Below are 22,062 nucleotides of genomic sequence, written 5' to 3'. Positions count from 1 at the left end.
TTTGTTGTTGTTGATTTTCTTTAGAAAAATCGACAGTGTCAATACATTTTGATTGCAGTAGCATCTTCAAAAATTGAAGATACTTAGCCTTCGATGTAAAAACTGTTCTTAAAAAAACTAATGGTTTTAAAACGGTGTTTTCATCATTCATATCTCAATTGCAGAATTTACCTTAAACCAGTGAAATAAAACTGTTAAAACAGGAAATTATAAAATTTAAGGAAAAGATAAAAATAACATTCCTACTGAAGTTGATATATACACAGTGGTTTTAATGTTTACCCTATGTTGAATTGAATTGGATAATGTGTCATTAAATGTCATCAATTAAACCTAACGGCGTTCCGTACCTTGCACTAGTGTATACAAATTGAATTATTTTGTAAATACCTGAACACGTATTTAGCGCAATTTTTAACATATATAGCAAATCTTATTAAGAGATGAATTCGTATTAAAATGTTAAACATGTCGATTGTTTTATACAGACCAAAGTCAATTCATCTTGTTAGCTATTTCGAGTGAAAATAGTCCGTTCAGCAGAAGTAATTACATTCAAACGACATATCCATTTTTCATCAATCTATCATTGTGTGTGTTTCTGACACAAAATTCACTTTATTTCTTTTACGATGACATGTAATCATCCGAAATGTAAGCGGCCGTTGATTTTGCTTTTATCATTTGGCGCCACTATGGCTAACATTGTCGTCTGCCCCGTTCCCAAGAAACCCATAAGGAATAAAATGAAAAATTGCCATAGACGAAAATCATTTAACAAGGATAATTATAGGTTTTGGATGTATATGATGATATATGGCTATGTATTTTCAGTAATAGTTAATAATTTCATGTAGCAATATAACCTTTGGGGTATTCATTACATGTTCAATTAGCTGAACTTTGGATGGAACATATATATTTAATTGGTAATATATCTACGTAGTCAATATTTTCGTCTACACGTAATTATTGCTTTAAAAATTAAGCAAATACACATGGTTTCCACGAGTGTTCGTGGTCTATGACTCATAAACGATTTTTAATAGTTTACCTCTTATAATTCATATTAAACTTATTATTTAAAGACAATACTAACCACAGGACTGGACAAGAAAGGACCTTGGACACTAACTTTATTATTTTGCCTATTTTCCAACCTTCCTTTTCAGGAATTACATGTACGCATTATGTTTGCTGTTAAATATACCTTTTCTATTAGTGCCTATGCTAAGATTTTTGTTTAATGTTTTTCTGCATTCATGAACATTCTTGAATTATAATTAATTTTAACACAAAGTCGCATATTCTATACCTGTGCAAAGGAACATAATTTAAAGAATTATAACCGCATCATTCATGAAACATTTTTGTATAATTTGTTTAGATAAACATAGGTTTATGAAAAACAAAAAACAAAAAAAATACATTCATTGAATCGAAATATCAAAAATCTATTAATTCTGCATCTGTAAAATTATACCATTGATGTCCTCAGCCTACTCGACATGTATCGATTTTCGCTGATGCACATATTAAGTATTTTGATTTAATACACCTCATATCCAAATTTCTGATATCGGATCGCAGTAAACTTAGTTAATTTAACACTTTTACCTAGAGAATGTGTTCATTAAAAGTTCATTTTTCATTATTATGATAGGTAAATGAATGAAAATAAATAGTGTAAAGTTTATAGTCAGGGGTCCTTGAAATTATTAAAATCAGTTTGTGCAAATAAATGAAAAAAAATATAGAGTTAGAGGCCCTTGGAATATTTTAGTTCTAGCACTCTATTTTGTCTATTGGTGTACGTGACTGAGTCGATTTATATATTGGGTCGTGACGTCACACTTATTCATGATATTCCACCGAAAAAGGTTGCATCGATAAACTATAAGTCAGTTAAATTTATGTATTACAAATTAAACCATTTTATCCTTCAGTCGCTGTCGCTCCCTTGGGATTTAATGAATTTGTTATACATGGCATATGATATTACCCATAATATATTAACAAAATATATCAAACAATGATCTGGACTTTTAAACCGAATGAATGAACATGAAACGTCCAGTGGTGTTTTTAAGATAGTGTATTTATCAAAATCTGCTTTTTATGTTAATTAAATTATTTCAAAATAGTGTTTTTATCAAATCTGCTTTAAATGCTAATTAAATGAAGTGTTTGATTAGTTGTTATATATATATATAAGTTTGAGTCATTATTTTAAAATATGGGAAATGGCTTTAGACGGCAAGTTTATTTTAACTAAAAATGTATGATCAAAGTATGATATCCTTTGAGTCACCACCCTACCGCATGATTTTAAAAACACTGAGATGTCAAAAAATCATCGATAAAATTGTCCTTAATTAAACAGATACCAAATTCACCTCAGGTATATTCGCAATGGGTGATCGAAAAGAAATCCATCCCAAAATGAAATAAAATCACTCATTCCGTGTTAAAAGCGTAAATAACGCCTATAAACATGTCAGTGTACACTGCGTTTTGTCAGGTCGACACATAAAAACCTTCAAACCCATCAAATATATCACACTTATGCTAAAACCCATACATTTCAAACTATTTATAATGAAGATTTTTTCCTCCTTTGACTTTGGTTAAACATTTAACTTCCTTGAGAGAGTCTTCAGTGACTTAAATTAATGACTTATACTTAAAACTTATTGTATAATAATTGTATGAAAGGAAGTTTTAGGATTCATCTCATCTTTATTTCCGCCAGGAGTTGTGATTTTAATATAAGTTGCATTTGAATTGTTAGTTCAAAGATTTGCGAACCATTTTTAATTTTTCAAGAGAAGCGTTGGAATCATTTAAGGATTAATCGAAAATATCAATTAAATATCATGATATCTGTATTCTGTATTATTTATCCACCCAGCGAGCAAAACTGTAAATTTAGCTTTGTAATCAACAGTGGATAAATCGAAAATATCAATTAAATATCATGATATCTGTATTCGTACAAGTTATTTAGCCATCCAATAAGAAAACTGTTAAATGTAGCTAGATATATCGAAGCTTTAATGCAGTTTAATAAGATACTCTATTATGGCAGTTAAACTGTTTCTTAATGTTAATCCTTTATATGTCAATAATGTAAGTCGCTCACTGCAGTTTATAGTTGTAATGTTGATATATTTATATGTAAATATAACGCAAGAAACTTGAAGTTTTCGCGTAATAAAATATGCTCTGTTCTTAAAAACTAAATATGATTTTTACTCTTATAATATCACTGAATATGACACTTAACTCTTTGGGTTTTTTTTATTATGTTTATAGAATGTATATCGCCAGGATTGTCTTTCTAATGGCGGTTGACCTTTATATACCGCTTTTGCCAATAAACTTCGAACTTGAATTCATTATTTTCATAAGTAAGTTAATGTGATCATCATCATCATCATCACCGTCGTCATCATCAACAACAATAACAGCAGCAATATTCAGTATTACTTGTAGTAAACAGTCATTACTCACGGTAAAACAAACATATGTTCTGCTTGATAGAATTTATTATTAACGATAGTTTCAAATACAAAACAATAATCTACTTTAATAATATTTTAATGCAACAAATAATGATTTGACTTTTCAAATTAAACACCAAGACACTAAAACTTTATTGCGCAATTTTATCACACAATAGCACTGTTCAAAACTTTGTAGCACATTTCTTTCGAATATTAATATCCTTATAATATTCATTTCAATGGTATAATTCTTAGTATTTCACAAATACTACTCCCAATTAAATATCACATAGCATCTGTTTGCAAATAATATCCATATTTTCCAAACGTTAATAAAATATTAAGGCACCGTGACCTTTTAAGGCACTGCCGCCGACCCGATTCTTTGTCCATATATATTGTAAGGAGAGTAATATGGTCCGAGCGTGGACAAACTTTGAGGGGCCGGTAGTCCTGGTGGCCCTCCCTGAAGCGCCGACTTATAGGGATGGTATCGGCTTGAGAGGGAACTTCCGCCAAGAGGGCTAAGACTCGTGGGGTACATCCGTCTCAGCGTCTCTGGGCTTATACTACTTCCGGCCCCAGGGTAGCCAGGGAGACCTGGTAAATCCCCAGGGGTGGGAATAGACAGCCCGAGGGACCCGTAAGCACTGAGGGCAGATTCCCCACCGGCTGTATGTGTCCTTAAATGTTGCAATAGTTCCTCTGAGGAGTTGAAACGTTTGCCGCAATATTCACTTCCAGCCATCCAGTTACACACATGTTGCTGCCCTTGTTGACTAAGCAGGTTTTGAGCATAGAGACTGTGTAAGTGAGAGAGTCCAAACGCGCTCGAGCTAGGCACACCGAGAGGCGAATGCAAGGGATTCGAACCTTGTAAACCAAATAGTCCTTGTAAAGCCTTTTCATGAGAACACTGCGCACACCCTGGGGAGGTACACTGGGATATATGAGAGTTCTGTGGTACACCGGAAGCTACACAATTTGTACAATAAGGGTCCTTACAGGCGGAAACACCGCCGGGAGCGCGAAGACGGCTCGCATACTGCATGTACTGAGACAAAGCCGCCGACGAACTAGATTTTAAGGCCGCTTGGTGAGCCGCAAGGGCGTGAGCGGATGCTAGACTATAGCTGCTTCCGCCAGGAAGTCCATATGGGTAACCCGCGGCCGCTAGTGCTTCAGCGGACGGCTGTAGGCTACTTGGTCCGTAGGGGAGTCCAGGATATCCCATCGCTCCATATGGCAACCCCGGGTATAATGGATGAGAGTATTTGCCCTCTTGACCCGGTGAGGTGTCTCTTCTCACGGGTGACTCCGACCTTTGACGTTTGGGAGGGGGTGGGGAACACTTGGAGTCCCTATTGTCCTTTGTTTGATCACTTGTTTTAGGTCGAGGGCTCGCCCTGTCAATATTTGATTTTAATCCATTTAATCCACTCGAGGATGAATTAGACAAAGGTCGAGAGGAGGCAGTGGGAGACTTGTACACGCTATCTGCGGATTTCCTCCCATCCTTTGTCCGCTGATTATCCGCCTGAGATTTCTCAGGTTTTGGACTTGAAGTTGAGATTGGATAGAAGTTTGGAATGTCTTTTGAAGTAGAAGAATTGGACCGATGACTGTCATTAGATGTCCGTCCATCCCTCTCTTTGGGCGGGCTGCCTTTGTTGTCCATTCCACCCGATTTTTGAGAACTATCTTTCCTCTCCAGCGGCGGAATAATCGGTTTTGATGGCGGATCCTTTCCTATGCTGCTACACGTCTGTGCCAGTAAAGCCAAGGGACTATTTTTCGCGTCCAACTGAAAATATGACGATAATTGAATATTACAATACTGCCAATATCAATAAGAGTCTTGTATATTAATAATCATCTCATGGATACGAGGATGTCAATTATCTTCTATAACTGTAGTCTCTCCTTTATTGAATTTCAGCGCGCTTCATCCTTCGATAATATGTCATTCCATTTCTCCGCGAATATCGAGAATCTAATTTCTGTCTAATTTGTTTGGACTCGGAGCATAAGTAGGTATTGATTCGTGTGTCGCCTTTTCTCTCCATATATCGTCAATTCAGAGGGGCAAACTAAGAGAAAAGCGGCGAACGCGTTAAAAGGGTGACTTGGTTATCAAAGAAGATCGAATGTTGTTTTCGCGTTTTCGGTGGTTTAAGTGTATTTCAAAATAACTTAAAGCTTTATATAGTTCATAAATCTTTTTATAGTTCACTTAAGGCAATATGAATTTATTTACAATATAAATTATTTTATTCATCAATATTCATTGAAAGTGCTATGGACAATGCTTTAAATAAATTTACACTGAACTCGCCAACTAAAATAACACAATGGAAGCAGACACGAATCAAAACTTATTTTTTTAGTACCTTGGTTTAAACAATTATATAAAAAGTATCTTACCGTCGTCGGGAGGGGCTGTAGGTAGTCCGGTGGCAGATACTGTGATGCCGACGCTGGTAGTAGTTTTGAAGTATCGTATCTTTCCATAACTGGCATTCTATGCCACGCGTACGTATGAGTAGTCCTTTCACAAATCTTCACTTAATTTTTGTTCACGTTACATCCGTAAAGTCCAACACTGATCTGATTCACTCCGCGCAACAAAAATGGCGTTATGTTCAAACCGCTGACAACTTTGATAGAAGTTATGTATCACCGCGACAGTAGCGGCTGTCAATCACTTTACAGCCTTCTTTCGTCAATGATTTTCCTCTCTCCACCGCCCATATAGTCGCAATTTTAAACACTCAAACCCGTTCATTACACGAATAATACAGGAAAGATATGTTTCCGACAGCTTGACAATTGATTTGTTAGGGCCGCTGTTATTGGCTGATATCTTCAAATGGAGGTAAATAGAGGGCGGGTTCGATAGGCGGCAAATATTGGCCAATGAGAAATCGGTTTATATACTGCGTTTGAATTTGTCAGCCATGTTGTAATAAAGCACCATCAATCTTTTGAAAAGCTCTTCTGTCAATCAGAACTAATTTATAATAGGATGGTTTAACGACGAAGTTGTTTAATGAAAAAAGATAAATTTAAATCTAATAATAGCTTAACTATATAAGATGAAACATTCACATGCAAACTCAACATGAAAAAAATCGAGTTGAAAAATGCTATAAATCTTTCAATAAGAAGAGAATTGAGGTGGAAAATCTCATAAGTTTGAAGATTTGTTTTAGGCAGATGCCATATGTTATGTTAGAAAATGAAAATAGATCCTACATAGCAACTAATGTTCACTGGACATTAAAGGTCCACCCAAGTTCTTTTATCTAAACAAACAGTATCATTAAACTTTAAATGAACACCATAAGTATTCAATTAAAATTCTCTTTGAAATGCCTGTGTAAATATATATGGTCAATTTAAACGAATTTTCTGTTTAATTCTCTGATTAAGACGAACTGGAGAACATAAATGCCCATACATTTGATTATAACCAGGTTTGTAGAACGGTCTGGATCGTAAATTATCCCATTATAAACAAGGACGGAGGGGCGCTATGTGGTATAGAGGCGAACCGTATCAATCAATCTGTTTAATGTTAAGGTGTTTATGTGAAGATTAAGATTGACGTGTCGAAAGGCTTCCTGTCTTATGTTTGACAGATTGAACAATTAAGCGGCAACTTCAAAAGAAAATGGCAATATTCTTATCGGTTATTGTAAATACCTGGCGAAATTCTATCTAGGGAGAGCCGAGCAAACAATCTTGTGCTACGGGGGTATGCTGTAATGGGCGGCTCGCGGAAGGTTTGGGTTACAAAAACATGCCCAGAGATAAAACAGAACAATTTTGGTTAAAATACTCGTACAAACTGCAACAATGGCTAATGGGTTTTTACTGTGTACGATCCTGTATTGTTCATTGACCAATTAAGCAATTTATTACTAAGTTGGTGATCTTTGTCCCATTAGCAAGGAAAAGGTTATTATTGTCATTCATGAGTGTATGTAATGGTTGATATCTGTATCTGTAAGGTACTCCCTTAATGTTCCACGATTGTCATCCCACTATTCATAATTCTTTTTGCTCCGTCTGTTTGTTTTAAAACTCATTAGTCATTCAACTCCACGTAGACTGATCGTTATAGCTCTTCTCATTCATCCAGGAATGTGCCGTTGTCAATTGCATTTAAACGGCATAGAAACACACAGTACAATCATTTACATACATATCCATATATCAAGCATTGAAATAATTTCAAATAAACCATGTAACAAGGTATCGTGAACGACTGTGTATCCTGGCTAATATAGATACTATAGCCAGTTTGTTTGTATATATTTATTAATTCAGTCTCGAAACATTTCAAGAGTAATAGAAGGAAATCAAGAGACTTTTGAGACAGATGAATACATGGAGGTCGAAACTGATAACTATGAGATAAATTGAACAGGAATTTAGGCGCAGCAAGTTGTTGATTTTCAATTCAATTTTCATCGCTGAAGGGCAGAATATAAGGGTCTTGCAATATGTGTGCCCAAAGCCTAGCTAATCCAGCTCACTTTATGAATAATTTCACGATTTCTGCACACGAAGGTAATCGATTAAACATGGCTGTCAGTTTTCCGTCCCCAGTGGTAAACCGGCCGGAATAAGACGGTGTGGAATTTAATAAGGCGAGCAGCCGAGAGCTTTGTCAAGTAAATAGAATAAAGTTGAGGTGGCTGAAAAGCAATAATTCATTGATTGACATGCACACCGTGGGGCTGAAGGCTTGGATTAGGCCCCGTGTATGTAAGATGTCAGCGCGGGAACGCGGATCGCGGACGAGGGATGTGTTGAGCTGTCAGCAAAAGGAAATTGATCAAAGGCTGGCTACGGGTGGTTGACAGTCATAGGCAGTATGTGCGCAACTTCTCATCATGCTTCTAGGAGTTGCACCCGTCCTGTCATTCTCGGGGCATGGCCGTGAAACCCATCATTCCGATGTAGCTCTGGTACCCAGTAGGGATGGTTGAAAAGGGAACTTCGCATTTTTTGATCGATTGGATAAGAAAATGAAAGAAGATGCCAGGTGTGTCAAGATTACCATTGAATATTTCTGATATATTATAAAATCAAATTATACCGACATTCTTTTTAAGCTATACTAGGTAAAGAATGTTCAATAGCTAAGTTTCACAACTCAACCAAAAAAAGTTTTAGTACAAATCGGGTACTTATTCAAATCGTAGAGCTAAAATTCACCGGAATCCAGTTTGAACAAAACTTACACCAGAACCCCATTTAGAATATGTCAACAGTCTACAAAACGATTAACCATCTAGACAGCCGCCATTTAGTTTGAAAACAGTCCTCGAAAGTTCAAAACCTTTTACAATGTTTTGTCTCGCACTTTATGGCCGAGTTTGTGTGCCTGTTACATCTTCACCCATCAAACTGGATGCTGAATGTAACGTTTAAGGGATTTCGTTGTTAGGATCCATAAAGCTTCAATGCAATTTACTAGTGTTTGTGTTACTAAACAGTTTTTCGCCCCATTATAATTATGGCCGTGTTAAATTATCATTTATTCTCACAACTGTCATTGCAAATGAGTAAACATGAGCTGCTTGTCTCCAAAACACAATCTATCAAGACAAACACTCTTTGATGAAGACTTATATTTTGCAGAATTACTAATTCACTCCTAAACCTCTGTTTACTTTTGGGGCCTTTGAAGTGGAGAAACTATAAAGAAACATCATATACACAGGGAGATCAAAAATCCATTTTGTCGGGTGAAAAGTTTCATGAAACTACGCACAAAAGATATCCGGTTTTTGAAAATGTGTAGGGCAAAACGTTCGCCCACCCTGTATGTATATTTCAGGCTGAAAAACACATTAACAAGCTAATCAATCAAGATCAAAGGGACACTCGAACCTGTCAATCACTCGTGTAAACAGCTTCCAGAGGGTTTAAAACGCGATCTTTCATCAAGTGCTTCTGGTTTTGTTGTGCAAGCGGATATAGGTTTTCAGTAGTTGTTTGCGGCCTTTGAATGTCAGTGCTGAAGTGATGATTGATTTGATTCGATTGCGACCATGTGTGATGTGTCTGATGAAAGAAAAGACACAACTGGAATGCAATTATATTTAAGACGGTAAGTCGGCATGAAGCAAAAAAAGCATATTAAATGCACTCGGCATCAACCTGTGTAGCACAAATGCATAAATTCCTACGCTACGTAAAAAAGTAGTTCCCTAGTTTAAAGCGTTAATAACATCAAATTTATAGCACTCACACACATCAAATCTACTTTGCTACACTTTAATATTGTCGAGACGGATTTCAAAATGTCTAATATAACAGTCATTTTTCATCTTAAACGTACCCCGAGCTGTCATTTATGTTGTTCTGAACCTCTTGAATACGACATTGAAAGCCTCAAACGTATTTACATCGCATCAATCACTGAAAGCTCTCACAGAGCACAGGCTTTGATGTTGATAAAAACTGTCAAAAGTCGAAACGTATTAGGCTGGATGTTATCAGTACACCATTTGGCTACCGCGGTGCGTAGCTAGGATGGTATGGGCGACCGGAATAACTTTCACTCTTCCATCATATTTCTTTATCGACAATGGCACTTTAATGGGTATGATGGTTATAAATCAAAATCGTATAGAATCTGATATTCCAACGTCTTTTAAATTATGGCTATGTTGTGAATGTAATCACACAGATTTTGAGCATGATATACGCAGCTAGGAATAAAATACTGAATACCAAATTCGTGAAGTTAATACCAGAAGGTGCCAATCTATTATATACTGTATTGACGCGTTGTACATAAGCCCCACCCCCCCCCCCCCCACAAGACAACATGTTTGACTGAGGCGGAGAAAGGTCAATGTACATATCCCAATAGTAATATCGATCTTACTAAATTAATAAGTTGCGACACTAAGTATTTAATGGGGATTTATTTAAGAAATTCAATGAATTAATACAATGCTTCCATCAGAATGCATATCCTGCATGTTAACGTCACTACAAATCTAGCGATTATTGTAAGGACATCAGGACGAAAGACAGGGGTGATTAATTACACACCCTGCCACCCAAAAAGAAATAAAATAAATAGTACTGTTAAAAACACTTCATGCAATCGTAATGATCGTGTTGTGTTTTAATCGTCCAAAGCGAAAACTCGCTAGCCTTCGACACGGATCTATAGGTCTGTGTCTTCGATAAGAAGAAACATAAATTAACCTTCAGTACCATAAACAAATGATATACTACACTCGAATTTGGTTTAATTATTATGTATCTTTGTTGATCTCTAAAAGGCATTCGATAGTGCCTGAAATAACATATATATATACTGCTGTTTGACGTGCAGCTCTTTCAGCCTTTCATACACAATAACTTATATGCTTTTCAGTCAGTAATCATCATTAAACAAGTGTTTGTGATACACTATACGCACTATAATGACGACCAATGGTTGGATTGTGCCAAGGTGAAATATTTTACTACTTTCATTTAAATATTGTTGTTTACTGGATTGAAGGTGCATTGAAGTCAAAGAACTTGCATTTGCAAAGTCATTCTAAATAACTGCGGTAAAAACACATGTACCACGAAGATTTATTCCCTAATCTGCGTCAGTAAAGATTATCAAACAAATCCGACAGTAACCACTTGACAAATAATCCGATCACTGCATTAAAGCATTTCTTTTCTGCCCATTATCGTCGCCTAACATAAATTGCCATTAAGACAAAGAAGGGGAGATTATAAAACAAAGATTTATGATGATCGGGATTTATATATTATACAAATCCCTTTCAAAAGGCTGTTAAGTGGCATCATAACATAATTCCGACTGGTTTTATAGAGTTCAAGAGAGACCATCTGTTGAAATACGCACACATGACACAATCCTATCACAATTCTTTGGGTTTATTTAGATTTTATACCAGACAAACACCTGGAGGCTTAAGAAAGAAGTGCATACAAACATGTTACATGTGCTGCAAACGGACTGGAGTACATCATAATTACTGTTTGTCACTGTAAGAGTTATAACTTGCAAACACTAAAAGCTTCCTGAAACACGAGAAAACAGTCTCTGAAGACATGTTTTTTTCGTTCAACACTTGTAACACAAAACGACCTGTCAATAAATGTGAAAGGACAATTAATTATTAACAAATACAGAACTGAAACCTTGATTAATAACAATGAACGAGACATTGGGGCAGCCTAGCAGTCAACATTGTGTCGTAAAAATCGCACCAATTCAGTCAATTAATAACAGTACACGTTATCCAACAAATCATTACACTGATGGCCAATGTCACAGGGAGCAGTCAACAGGTGTTTTGTGTAATATCAAATGTCACCGAGTGACGTGAATATCGTGCCACCTGACGGCTATGTATCAGCCAAGGGAGATAAATCCTTCACAAAAGTAATTCAAACGAAATTAATGTCGCTTTAATAAATGAGTATATCATTTTATTCTCACATCAGAGGGTCCCGACTGTCTAAGGCATACTGAGTGATTTATTATTGTGTCTTGCTTTTTCTTCTGTCAGGCATTGAAATATAACCTTACACGACAATTATAGGGGGAGGCTTTGTACTTCGCCTGGAAAACTAAATGAGTCATCTTTTTGAAAACCACTACCCAATAAACGATATTATGATCTTGTTTTGTTTTAAAATAACTGATCATTGTCTTGCCTTTCTAATTCGAAAACGTAATGCATGCTCATTGCTATAAAACAAACACCTGCCAGGAGAATGTTAGGATGGGAAATGATAATGTAAACTAAATTCATAAAAATAATCATGTAAGCTTTAAAGAGACTAGACACCAGATGGTTCCAAATCTGGCAAATACAATGTACATTGTTTTCTCAAAACAAGACTAGAATTGTAGAAATATATTGTGTCGCTTTCTCCACTATGTTGACCCGCGTTTGATGGTTTCCTAGTTTATAGTGTGTATATTTAGCATGTCAAAGTCACGTGATAGTACAGATACGTATACCGACAATATTTTCAAATTTACATGGATTACGTCGTAGACAGACCCAGTACATGTTTGAATTTGAAAAATAAGCAAAAACTGCGAAACATGCATGTGTCGTAGGCAATGTGATACATCAGTAAGTAGGATTCAGTACGTTGTACAAAACAATATCAATTTTATGTCATTTTTGACATTTTTCTTTTTTTCTTGCAGTTGTTTCATCTGGGCCCGATTTCTCGAAACCTCTTAAGTGGCTTATAACAGGATTAAGCTAAAAATTCGTGTTATATTTAGTTCTTCAATAGTTGTTATACATAATATAGGAATTATCTGTATGATAATCGCAATAAACCATTTTTCACTAATCAAAACCCATTTTAAGTAAATATTTTGACTAATTGAAATAAGCTACTTAAACCTATTGGGCTTAAGAAATTTCGAGAAAATGGGGCCCGGTGTCTAGTCCCTTTAAGCACTTATTTAAACATTGTATCACCATGCGTTTGACATTATCACATTTTTAAAAACCCGCTTGAAAGACAGATTCACATTCTTTGTAATAAAAACATTATGTTGAGATATTAAACATGGAATCTTTTTCAAAGAAATATATTTTCAAGCCAAGGTACCCCATGTGTCTAATGCTTTAATCTGCAGTTTAATCTTTGCATGGAAAATTAACTAATTTTTGAAACAGCATTTTGTAATCTCTTGTTGCTTTATGATAATTAACTCTTTGCAAAATGCTCATTTTATAGGTTGTGATTTAAGCATCAACAGGGAAGCCAGATAAAAATGCAAAATTTTGCTTTGAAGTTTTTTAATGATGAAAGGGTCAGATAAGGCCGTAATTTTCATACTAAAACTTAATACAAGAAGTATTCATTTTTGATATCAATCTGTATTATTTAAAACAAACTAGAAACGGAAATCAAATGTTCACTGTAATCTGTGACTGTAAATTTCTCTGATTATTTCCTTTGACGAATGTGAGGAATCCCTGCGAAATGGAAACGCATGTGGTGGAATAACATGTAATCAAATAACGAAGAAACTATGGTTTGTTAAAACAACCATCAAACATAATATTTTCTTTAGCAATAAAACATATGTGATAATTAATGTTACCAGCCTATATTGAGGAATTGAATGATGGAGAATTTGAAATAAATATTAGGATCCTTTCATTTAAATTCCAGATGTATATTTAAAGCTGCAATCTCACAGATTGAAATATTTGACTTTTCTTTCATATTTTGTCTCAAAATTAGCTGATTTTGGCACCATTGCCTTCAATTCAGACATAAAAGAAAACTCACAAGAGAACATATCTCAAATGTTATCTAGCCATAAAACATCGATTTCCGAACGTACATCATCCGAGGATGAACGTAAATATGAAAAAACTTCGATCTAATTTGTTGTCAGCACTCATTTATGACTGCATTTTCAGTCATTTCCGCAAAAATGGCTCATTCTAAGACAACACAAAGAGTTGTTAAAACGTTCAATCCGTGAGAGTGCAGCTTTAATGATAGCAAATATGTACATAGACAGACTGGCGATATAACAACTTTAATGGATACTAGATATAGAACTTTCACATAATACATGTACATCACTTTAAAATCATCGGCTTGAAATCATGAGTTTGGTGTGTAGTCACCACCCCAGGCAATTGGGTCCCCCCCCCCCCCCCCGGGTAATCCGGTTTCCCCACAACACATGACCACACTCTCGCGAAACATTATGTCAACAAGAGTGATTAATATAATTCTGTAAAACTAGTTTCACGATCGTTGTTTGATAACTAAGTTTTAACTGATCATGTTATGCATAACATTATAACGATAAAGAAGATTGGCTAACTAGTGACAGCTTGCGTCACTGTTATAGTTATGTACATTTATTCATACGATTTGAACACACTATGTGGAATATGAATATCATTTGGATTTCCATAACATAATAATTATGATAATTAAAGTAATAGCAGGGATTATACATTTTCAAAAACCTTCTATATTTTTAAAACATTAATTCTACGATTACATCAACTAATATATATATATTTGTATATATCTAAAATTGCTTGCCGATGGAAGAAGCAAAATCGTGGAAATGAATACTAAACTCGTTGTTTTTGAACTACATGTATACACATACTATTTTTAGTTTGATTTAAACACAGGAAAAGCATAATACATATTAAGTTCTTACACAACCTTATCGTTTAACGTATAGAGCAACGTCGTCGACCAATATAATTAAAACAAGTAACTTCTATATCATTTGATTTTTTAAGATTGAGTTGAATAAGTCGATGTTTTTTATGCACAACTGTTTGTGTTCAAATTTTAACATATTACAAAGTATTAGTGCCTTTTATATTTAAATCTCTGTTGTAAACAACGCTGTTTTCCGGTTATCTACGTTTCAAAGGATTATTTCTAAAGTTCATACAGTAAAGAGACCGTGCGTGAAATAAAATGATATCATTTAATGGACTACACAATGAAGTATTTATTATTAAAAGAATAGAGTAAAGATTAAATAATAAAAAAACAATCGTGCGTTTGTAAACCTATGTTAAGTTGCGAACCTTTGATTAAATGAAAGGCTTTTTAGATGTCTATTTAGACAACAAACCATTACTTTTAAGTGTCTGAAGAAGAAAGAATAGCTTAACACATGCACCATTTAAGGGGAAGCAAATTACTTGGAATAGGTATTCAAATTATCGTAATCACATTTATGTTAATATACTGTGTTCAAGTGATAGTTAGATGGCATGAAGTAAATTTTTAATGAATAAGAACGGGGAGAGAGAGCGTAGCGAACGAGCCCTTCTTATTCATTAAAAACTTCTTATGGTCATCTAACTGACTTAGAATACAACCTCATTGGCGGATACATTGACAACGCACAGTCTGACGCAGGTTATGTGTATCGTTTAAGTGACAATAGGCGGATCTTTAAACACCCGCAAAAGGTGAAATTCGTAATGATTTAACTCCTGTAATTAAGCATTGCCTGCAATTTCACTGGCTTAAAATTGAGGTTATATTCTAATAAGAAGAACAAGCATGACAAGTGGTTTCCTTCGGGTACTCCCATCCTCGGCACCCAGTGTATTATAACCTATATATGATATAGGATGGGTACTCCGGTTTCTCCCGCAACACAAAACAACACCGTCTCGCATAACATCGTACCAACGAGAGTGAAAACTACAGTCGAACCCCGTTGGCTCGAGCTCGCTTGGCTCGATTTCCTCGATGTCACAGTAAGGGTGTTAAGGCCGGATTTTTTATTCTGAAGGTAAGCATTCCCGCTTGGCTCGAGTTTCTCGAGGCTCGAGGTATTTTCGCCGGTCCTTGGGATTTCGAGCCAACCGGGTTTCGAGTGTATAATGTTTTACAGTCGTTATTAAATAATTAAGTTTAAACTAATAAGGAAAATAAAACATTAAGTATAGAATGGCAAGTTGACACCATACATAATATATTTTTTCTGTTCTTAAAGGTCTTTAATTTTCACGAAACAATGGGGATTCTAATGTTCTTAAAAAAGGGTTTGTGTTTTCTGCTATACGTTTCTCGGAAATAATGTTTTCGAAATGCGCCAGGCATGTTTATGGTCACATAAAGTAGCTTGCTTCGCGCCGTGGCAATAAATGTAACAGAAACTACCTGTTCCCCATTATCCGGGTCCGCGTTGTCATCCGAAAACTACTCAACTTTCACTGTATGGTGGTTTTACGACAATAAATGTCTCCAGAAATAAGAGTTAACTTTTCACTTTGGCCATAAACCGTATCAGTTTTTGTTCTAATTACATGAAAGTGGAATAACTTAATGTTTTGCATCAGCTTACTTAGAATTAACTTCCACAAAGGTCGCTTTATTCTTCAGAAACTAATCTAGAATGTTCTCATTTTCTTGTCTAAAGTGTGAAATCATTTCCGATGTAAACTTTACATTCGGAAAATAATTTAGAAAAAAGAACTTTAAGACGGTTAATTAAATCTAATTACTCTTCTAACCGTTTTTATTTTATAGTTAACATTTCACCGTAAGAGAACATCGAACGAGTAATTATTTCATTTCACATATTTCGCGGCGTATTTAATGCCAAACGGAACCGAACGACATTAAAATACAGTCCAACCCCGTTGGCTCGAACTCGCTTGGCTCGAAACTTCGTGTCTCGAACTCGATGTAAAGGACCGATTTCTTTAACCTAAATGTAATCATTCCCGCTTGGGTCGAATATTTCGAGGCTCGAGATTTTTTCGCTGTCACTGGGAGTTCGAGCCAACGAAGTTCGACTGTATATAATATTTTTTGGTAGCTTTTCGCATTAACCCTACGATGACAGTGTTCGGTGTTGGAATTAGTACGCATGCATAATGAGACATGTTCTCAGTTTCATGCCAGACATCTCAAAAAACTGTCTCCAAGTACAACAATATCCAGTGGTATTCATACGATGTAGTGACATGCACGATTAAAACAAATGGTGATTGTTTTGCAAGTTTTCAGATATTTCTTTGTTCTATACTTGGATACATCTTCATATCCCAGAACTTCTTGAAGCTATTATACAGAAACAATTTTCCATAATTTCTACCCTGGTGTAGGTATTTTCCACCCTTGATCAACGCAGACAGTTATTACTACGCCATGATAATTGTCGAAGGCAATCTTAATTGTAACTGACACAAGTACTGCTCTATAATACGGAAATGGCATGAAGGTTACAAGCTATTCAGATAAATTAGTTTTATAGGTGCTTTGAAAAGAAGCAGATTCCCGACTAGAACACGTACGTGGTAAGTTATGGCCTATCTTGTGTATATGTCGGTTTTAATTTCCTACCAATTCGCGTATGTCAAGTAAATGATAATGGATGACTGGGGGTAAAAGATGTGGTGAAAGAAGTTAGAGAAGAAAGCACGAAGCTTCTACGTGTGTACGCTTCAAACAACCAACCGGATGGAACAAAGCAGAACCGAACAGACGAGAACACAACAAGATGTAATAAAGCTGAATCGAACAGACGAGAACACAACAGGATTGAATAAAGCAGAACAGAACATAATGGAATAAAGCAGAACAGAACATAAAATAACACTGCAGGATGGAATAAAGCAGAAAAGAACAGAACACAACAGGAGCGAATAAAGCAGAACAAACCAGAAGAGAACACAACAGGATTGAATAAAACAGAAGAGAACACAACAGAATGGAATAAAGCAGAACAGACCAGAAGGGAACACAACAGGTAAGATCAGTCAAATGAGTAATGAGTTTGATTTGTTCTATTCCCTTTCACAAATTGACAACTTACACGGGGTGATCGCAAGGTTGCCTTTTAGTGGTATGAATTAGCTACTAGGTTCTTCAATAAAAGTGTTGTCAAGTACCCGGTAAACCAAGGGTGAACCCAGGGTGTACACCTTCCAGGTTGCACAGTTTGATATATCGTTTATTCAATATTGCAAAATCAGGGAACACATGCACGAGACGCAATACGAGTCATTTTAATGAAAAACAACATAAGATACATTTTGAGCATATGTCCATGCTGCAGGGAAGCCATATTGGAACTGACTTTATTTCAGCTGAAATCATTCCCCATGGATTATTTCTTAGTACATAAACATTATAATAAGTAACGTACTTTCCAGAACACATGTACAAAAGGCTTAACAAAATGAAATGAGTCTTATTTTTTAAGAATTATGAAACTTTTAATTGTAAGTCGTGCAAAAGGAAAATATTTACACTAATAGTACGCGTATACTAGTGATTTTCTAGTTATTGATCTGGGTTTACTTTTCTTGTCATTTGTTTTAGTCATTCGCAGGAACTTATTTTTGTTTTGTTTTAGATATTGATGCGCGTTGCTGAGTGATACGTTTTAAACGAAACCGATAAATAACTCTACTTAACATTTAAAAGAACTTTAAATGAGAAAGGTAAATTCGTCTATCAATCATTTTTGTCGTAAACCTGTCCCGATAATAAATGTCTAATTGAGGAAAGATGACGAATTACGACCATCATAGATTTTCTTTAGCACTCATTTCTGTCCGTTTAAACCTCCCAAGAGCGCTATTTTGTTTCTGAAAAGCTGTACAAAGCATCCTGTTGATTTAATGCTGTTTTAAATTGCACAAGAAACTTCGATATAAATTACCGCTTAGACCAACAGAAAACTAATTTATGTGACAAGAAATGTCGTAAATTACCATCAAAGTGATTTGAAGCCGGGAGATTATCACAGGAAATGTTTGAAAATTTCCAACAAGGATAGTTAGGAATGTTTCTCCATGAATATGTGTTTGTCCATAATTGATTGTGCTCTTGTTGTTCAAAAAGTTGACCTACCTTCTATTAGAGAATATTCTGAGTTTGTAAGGGACGTGTCGCCATGTTAAATGTGTTTATGACTTTAAACCTGTCAGGTATTGAATGAAACTGTCAGTGGGCTGCATTTACAACTTGTTACAAGAAGAAGGGTAAATATTTGAACACCAATACGTCACTGTAAAGTTTCTTTTCTGACACATCAAAGTTATGAACCTGACAATAAGTATAATAGCTTACATATCAAAAGATAGTTAATCAGTCAGGCCCTGTCTTCATTAACAATATTCAATGCTGCATTGACGTCATTTAAGAGTTTAAAACAGGCTTTAAAAGTTTACTTTATTACCGGCTTAAAAGTTACAGCGAAAACAAATTGCCAAATGATTAGTTACTGGAGGAAAGTATGTTTGACAATTTGACATGATCGTGTGAAGCTGTCAATACATTCTGCACGTTATTTTCCGTGAACTATTTAATTGTGAACTGTATTCAACTTTAAATAATACACTTTATTGGTAATAAACTATTTTATTCTAAAATAATACACTGCACACAAGGGTCCAGGATTTAACGCTAGAGGGGGAGGGGGACAACTAATGACTTTTGCTCCCACCACGGAGAAACCAATAGAAAAAAAGAACATGGTTTGTTTTGTTGTTGTTGTTTGCTAGTTTTAGTCCAAACTGGTGCCTAATTTTACAATTAAGAAACACGTTTTATACCACACATTGACGTGAATAATTCAGTTAAACTTTTTTTCGCTGTTCGTTGCCGGAGGATGGAAGGGCCCCTACAGATTAACTGCAGTACCCCACCCACCCACCCACCCCCTGCGAATCCCCAGGACCCACTAGTGGTGCCTGGTTACACACAATACTGACAGTCAACCTCAAATATAACACTATCTGAAGAGGTCGAACAAACAAAACTAAATTGTGTTACCTCTCAAACATTTTCTACTGAGCCTCCACTGGAGGTGGGGGCGGGGGATTTGGAGATAAATTGGAGATAAATCAACAAACAAACTATGAATAATGCTGCAAAGTCTACACTTACTTTAATTCTGCAAAGAACGATCCACCAATATAGCTTAAATTGGAACAAAAAGTATTAAAGGTGATTATTAAACCGAAGAAAACTGAGTTAGACTTATTTTTGCTCATAAGGCACCTGTCGCGTCTGAGACTGTAGGTGTTTGTGACAGTTCGACTAGTACAATGTAAAATACAGGCCTATAAAATTAATGAAAGACCCTGTTTATTAAAAGGCTCAATAGACACTTCGACGTGAAAATCTGTGGTGTAATGGTAAGACCCTTGACTGTCAAGTTGTTAACCCAGGGTTGTATATTTGATAGTTTATTAAAGTCTCATCAATACAACATATATACATCACCTATTAAATATACATTAAAATATGCATTGCCACTCTGTATATGAGTTATTAGAGACTATAGCACACAAAAACATAAAACTATACATTACTTATATAACAATTATGTTTGCATGTTCTATCTATCCCCTGCCTCGCCACTTAAACTAAGCATTCGACGTTAGAGGGGGGCGTAACTTAGGGACGTTACCTTTTGACCTTCGACCTACCCTCAGAACCAAAATGTATTTGGTTTAAAATGTTGGCAGGGAGCAGGGGGTTTAAACATGTATACAATTTCTAATCCGAAATGGTGCATTTTGGGCATATTTTATTACTTTTTTCTACTATATTGAAAAGTACTCTTGGACGATTGGGGGGGGGCGTCTCAAGCCGGATGCCACCCCCCCCCCGGATCCGTAAGTGCCCCGGCCTCAATTTCTCGAAACTTCTTAAGTCCCTTATAACAGGATAAAGCTAAGCTCACTATTTTGTTTTTTTAATAATCTGCGTAATATTTATTTCTTTAATAAGTTTTATACTTAAGATAGGAATTAGCTTTATGATTATCACAATAAACATTTTTTCAATTATTAAAATACAATTTAAGTATATATTTTGGCTATTTGAAATAAGCTACTTAAGCCTGTTTAGCTTAAGAAGTTTCGAGAAATTGGGGCCTGGTGATGAATATTTAGTGGTTCTCTTTCTAATGAATTAATATTGAACAGATGTGTGTTAAATATAATTCATAAATCGGATAGAAAATCAAAATGGACCTTGTGAATATCAAAATAATAAAATTTCGATTGGGAAAATCATGTTTTTACACAAAATAAATTAAAACGGGGGAAATACCTTCGCTATAGCAGAAGAAATGTAACTAAGACATACAGGCATGACTTCATTATCATTTTGTGCTTGATTAATATAATATAATTTTATAAACAATGTTAAAGATTACCCGAATATAAACAAATTTGTTGATGCCGTCTGCAATCTCTAATTGAGGTGGAAATGGCAACTTCAAAAACAAGGGGCGCAACTGTGCAATAACACTACTGGCTAAAGTCCACTTGCACTATTCTGCCGTTACGATTATGATGAGCTATCGGTTAAAGTGACACTCTTATTCAAAATCAATACATACACATGTATAACAAACATAACTTTTGAGTGATAAGTCCTTAACTTCTAACTAAATAATGAATTTATGGAAAAAATTAATTACTGATAACAAAATAGCTGAAAATTCTGCACATTTCTTTCTAATTAAACTCGGAATCCTTTGTAAGAACAATTGTTTTGACATTTATCCATCCTTTCTGGCGTTTTAAAAAAATAGTATTTGTTGTAAATCTTATTTAGGAGAAAGAGTGCATCTTTAACATTTTCATTTATTTTTTCATAATATTATCTGTAATTTAAGAATTCTAGGTTTTCTATAGAGCATATAAGTCATCAAGAAAAATGCAATTTTTCGTAATTTAAATACTTCAGGAAAATGAGCAAGTAATTTTCCTTTCTATACATAGACAATTTTATTATTTATGAATCCTCTATAGAATGGCTCCGGTGTGATATTTCAAATAAATGATCGACGTAACATAACCTATGTGATTATGTTGTTCCAGATTGAAAACCGCCATCATATAAATGGAACCCGAGACTTTATAACTGATTAATAACAATGATTTACGACCTTACCCTTCCATGCTAAATTTACCTTTAATTTGATAGGTCATATTTTCACACATTATACTGTGTGTACAATACATCAAAGGCAATGTTTGCCATAAAC

General features: G+C 35.2%; 1 protein-coding gene across 1 annotated transcript; it reads right to left on the bottom strand.

The window, feature by feature from the left end:
- Window positions 1-3,530: 3,530 nt before the first annotated feature.
- On the bottom strand, window positions 3,531-6,278 carry LOC128243654 (zinc finger protein Noc-like). Its single transcript, XM_052961539.1, has 2 exons — window positions 5,931-6,278; window positions 3,531-5,310 (listed from the first exon to the last, which is right to left on the bottom strand). The coding sequence occupies exons 1-2, from the start codon at window positions 6,024-6,026 to the stop codon at window positions 3,865-3,867; spliced, it is 1,542 nt and encodes a 513-aa protein (XP_052817499.1). The 5' UTR covers window positions 6,027-6,278; the 3' UTR covers window positions 3,531-3,864.
- Window positions 6,279-22,062: the final 15,784 nt, after the last annotated feature.

The sequence above is a fragment of the Mya arenaria genome, chromosome 2 (assembly GCF_026914265.1).
Source record: "Mya arenaria isolate MELC-2E11 chromosome 2, ASM2691426v1".
Classification (NCBI taxonomy): domain Eukaryota; kingdom Metazoa; phylum Mollusca; class Bivalvia; order Myida; family Myidae; genus Mya; species Mya arenaria.
The sequence above is the reverse complement of the archived record's forward strand: the minus strand, read 5'-3'. Positions and strand labels throughout refer to the sequence as shown.

Coding starts and splice junctions, on each gene's coding strand:
- LOC128243654 (XM_052961539.1), bottom strand. CDS start 6,026: ATGCCAGTTATGGAAAGATACGATACTTCAAAACTACTACCAGCGTCG. Junction 5,311..5,930: donor TACAGCCCCTCCCGACGACG/GTAAGATACTTT, acceptor TCATATTTTCAG/TTGGACGCGAAAAATAGTCC.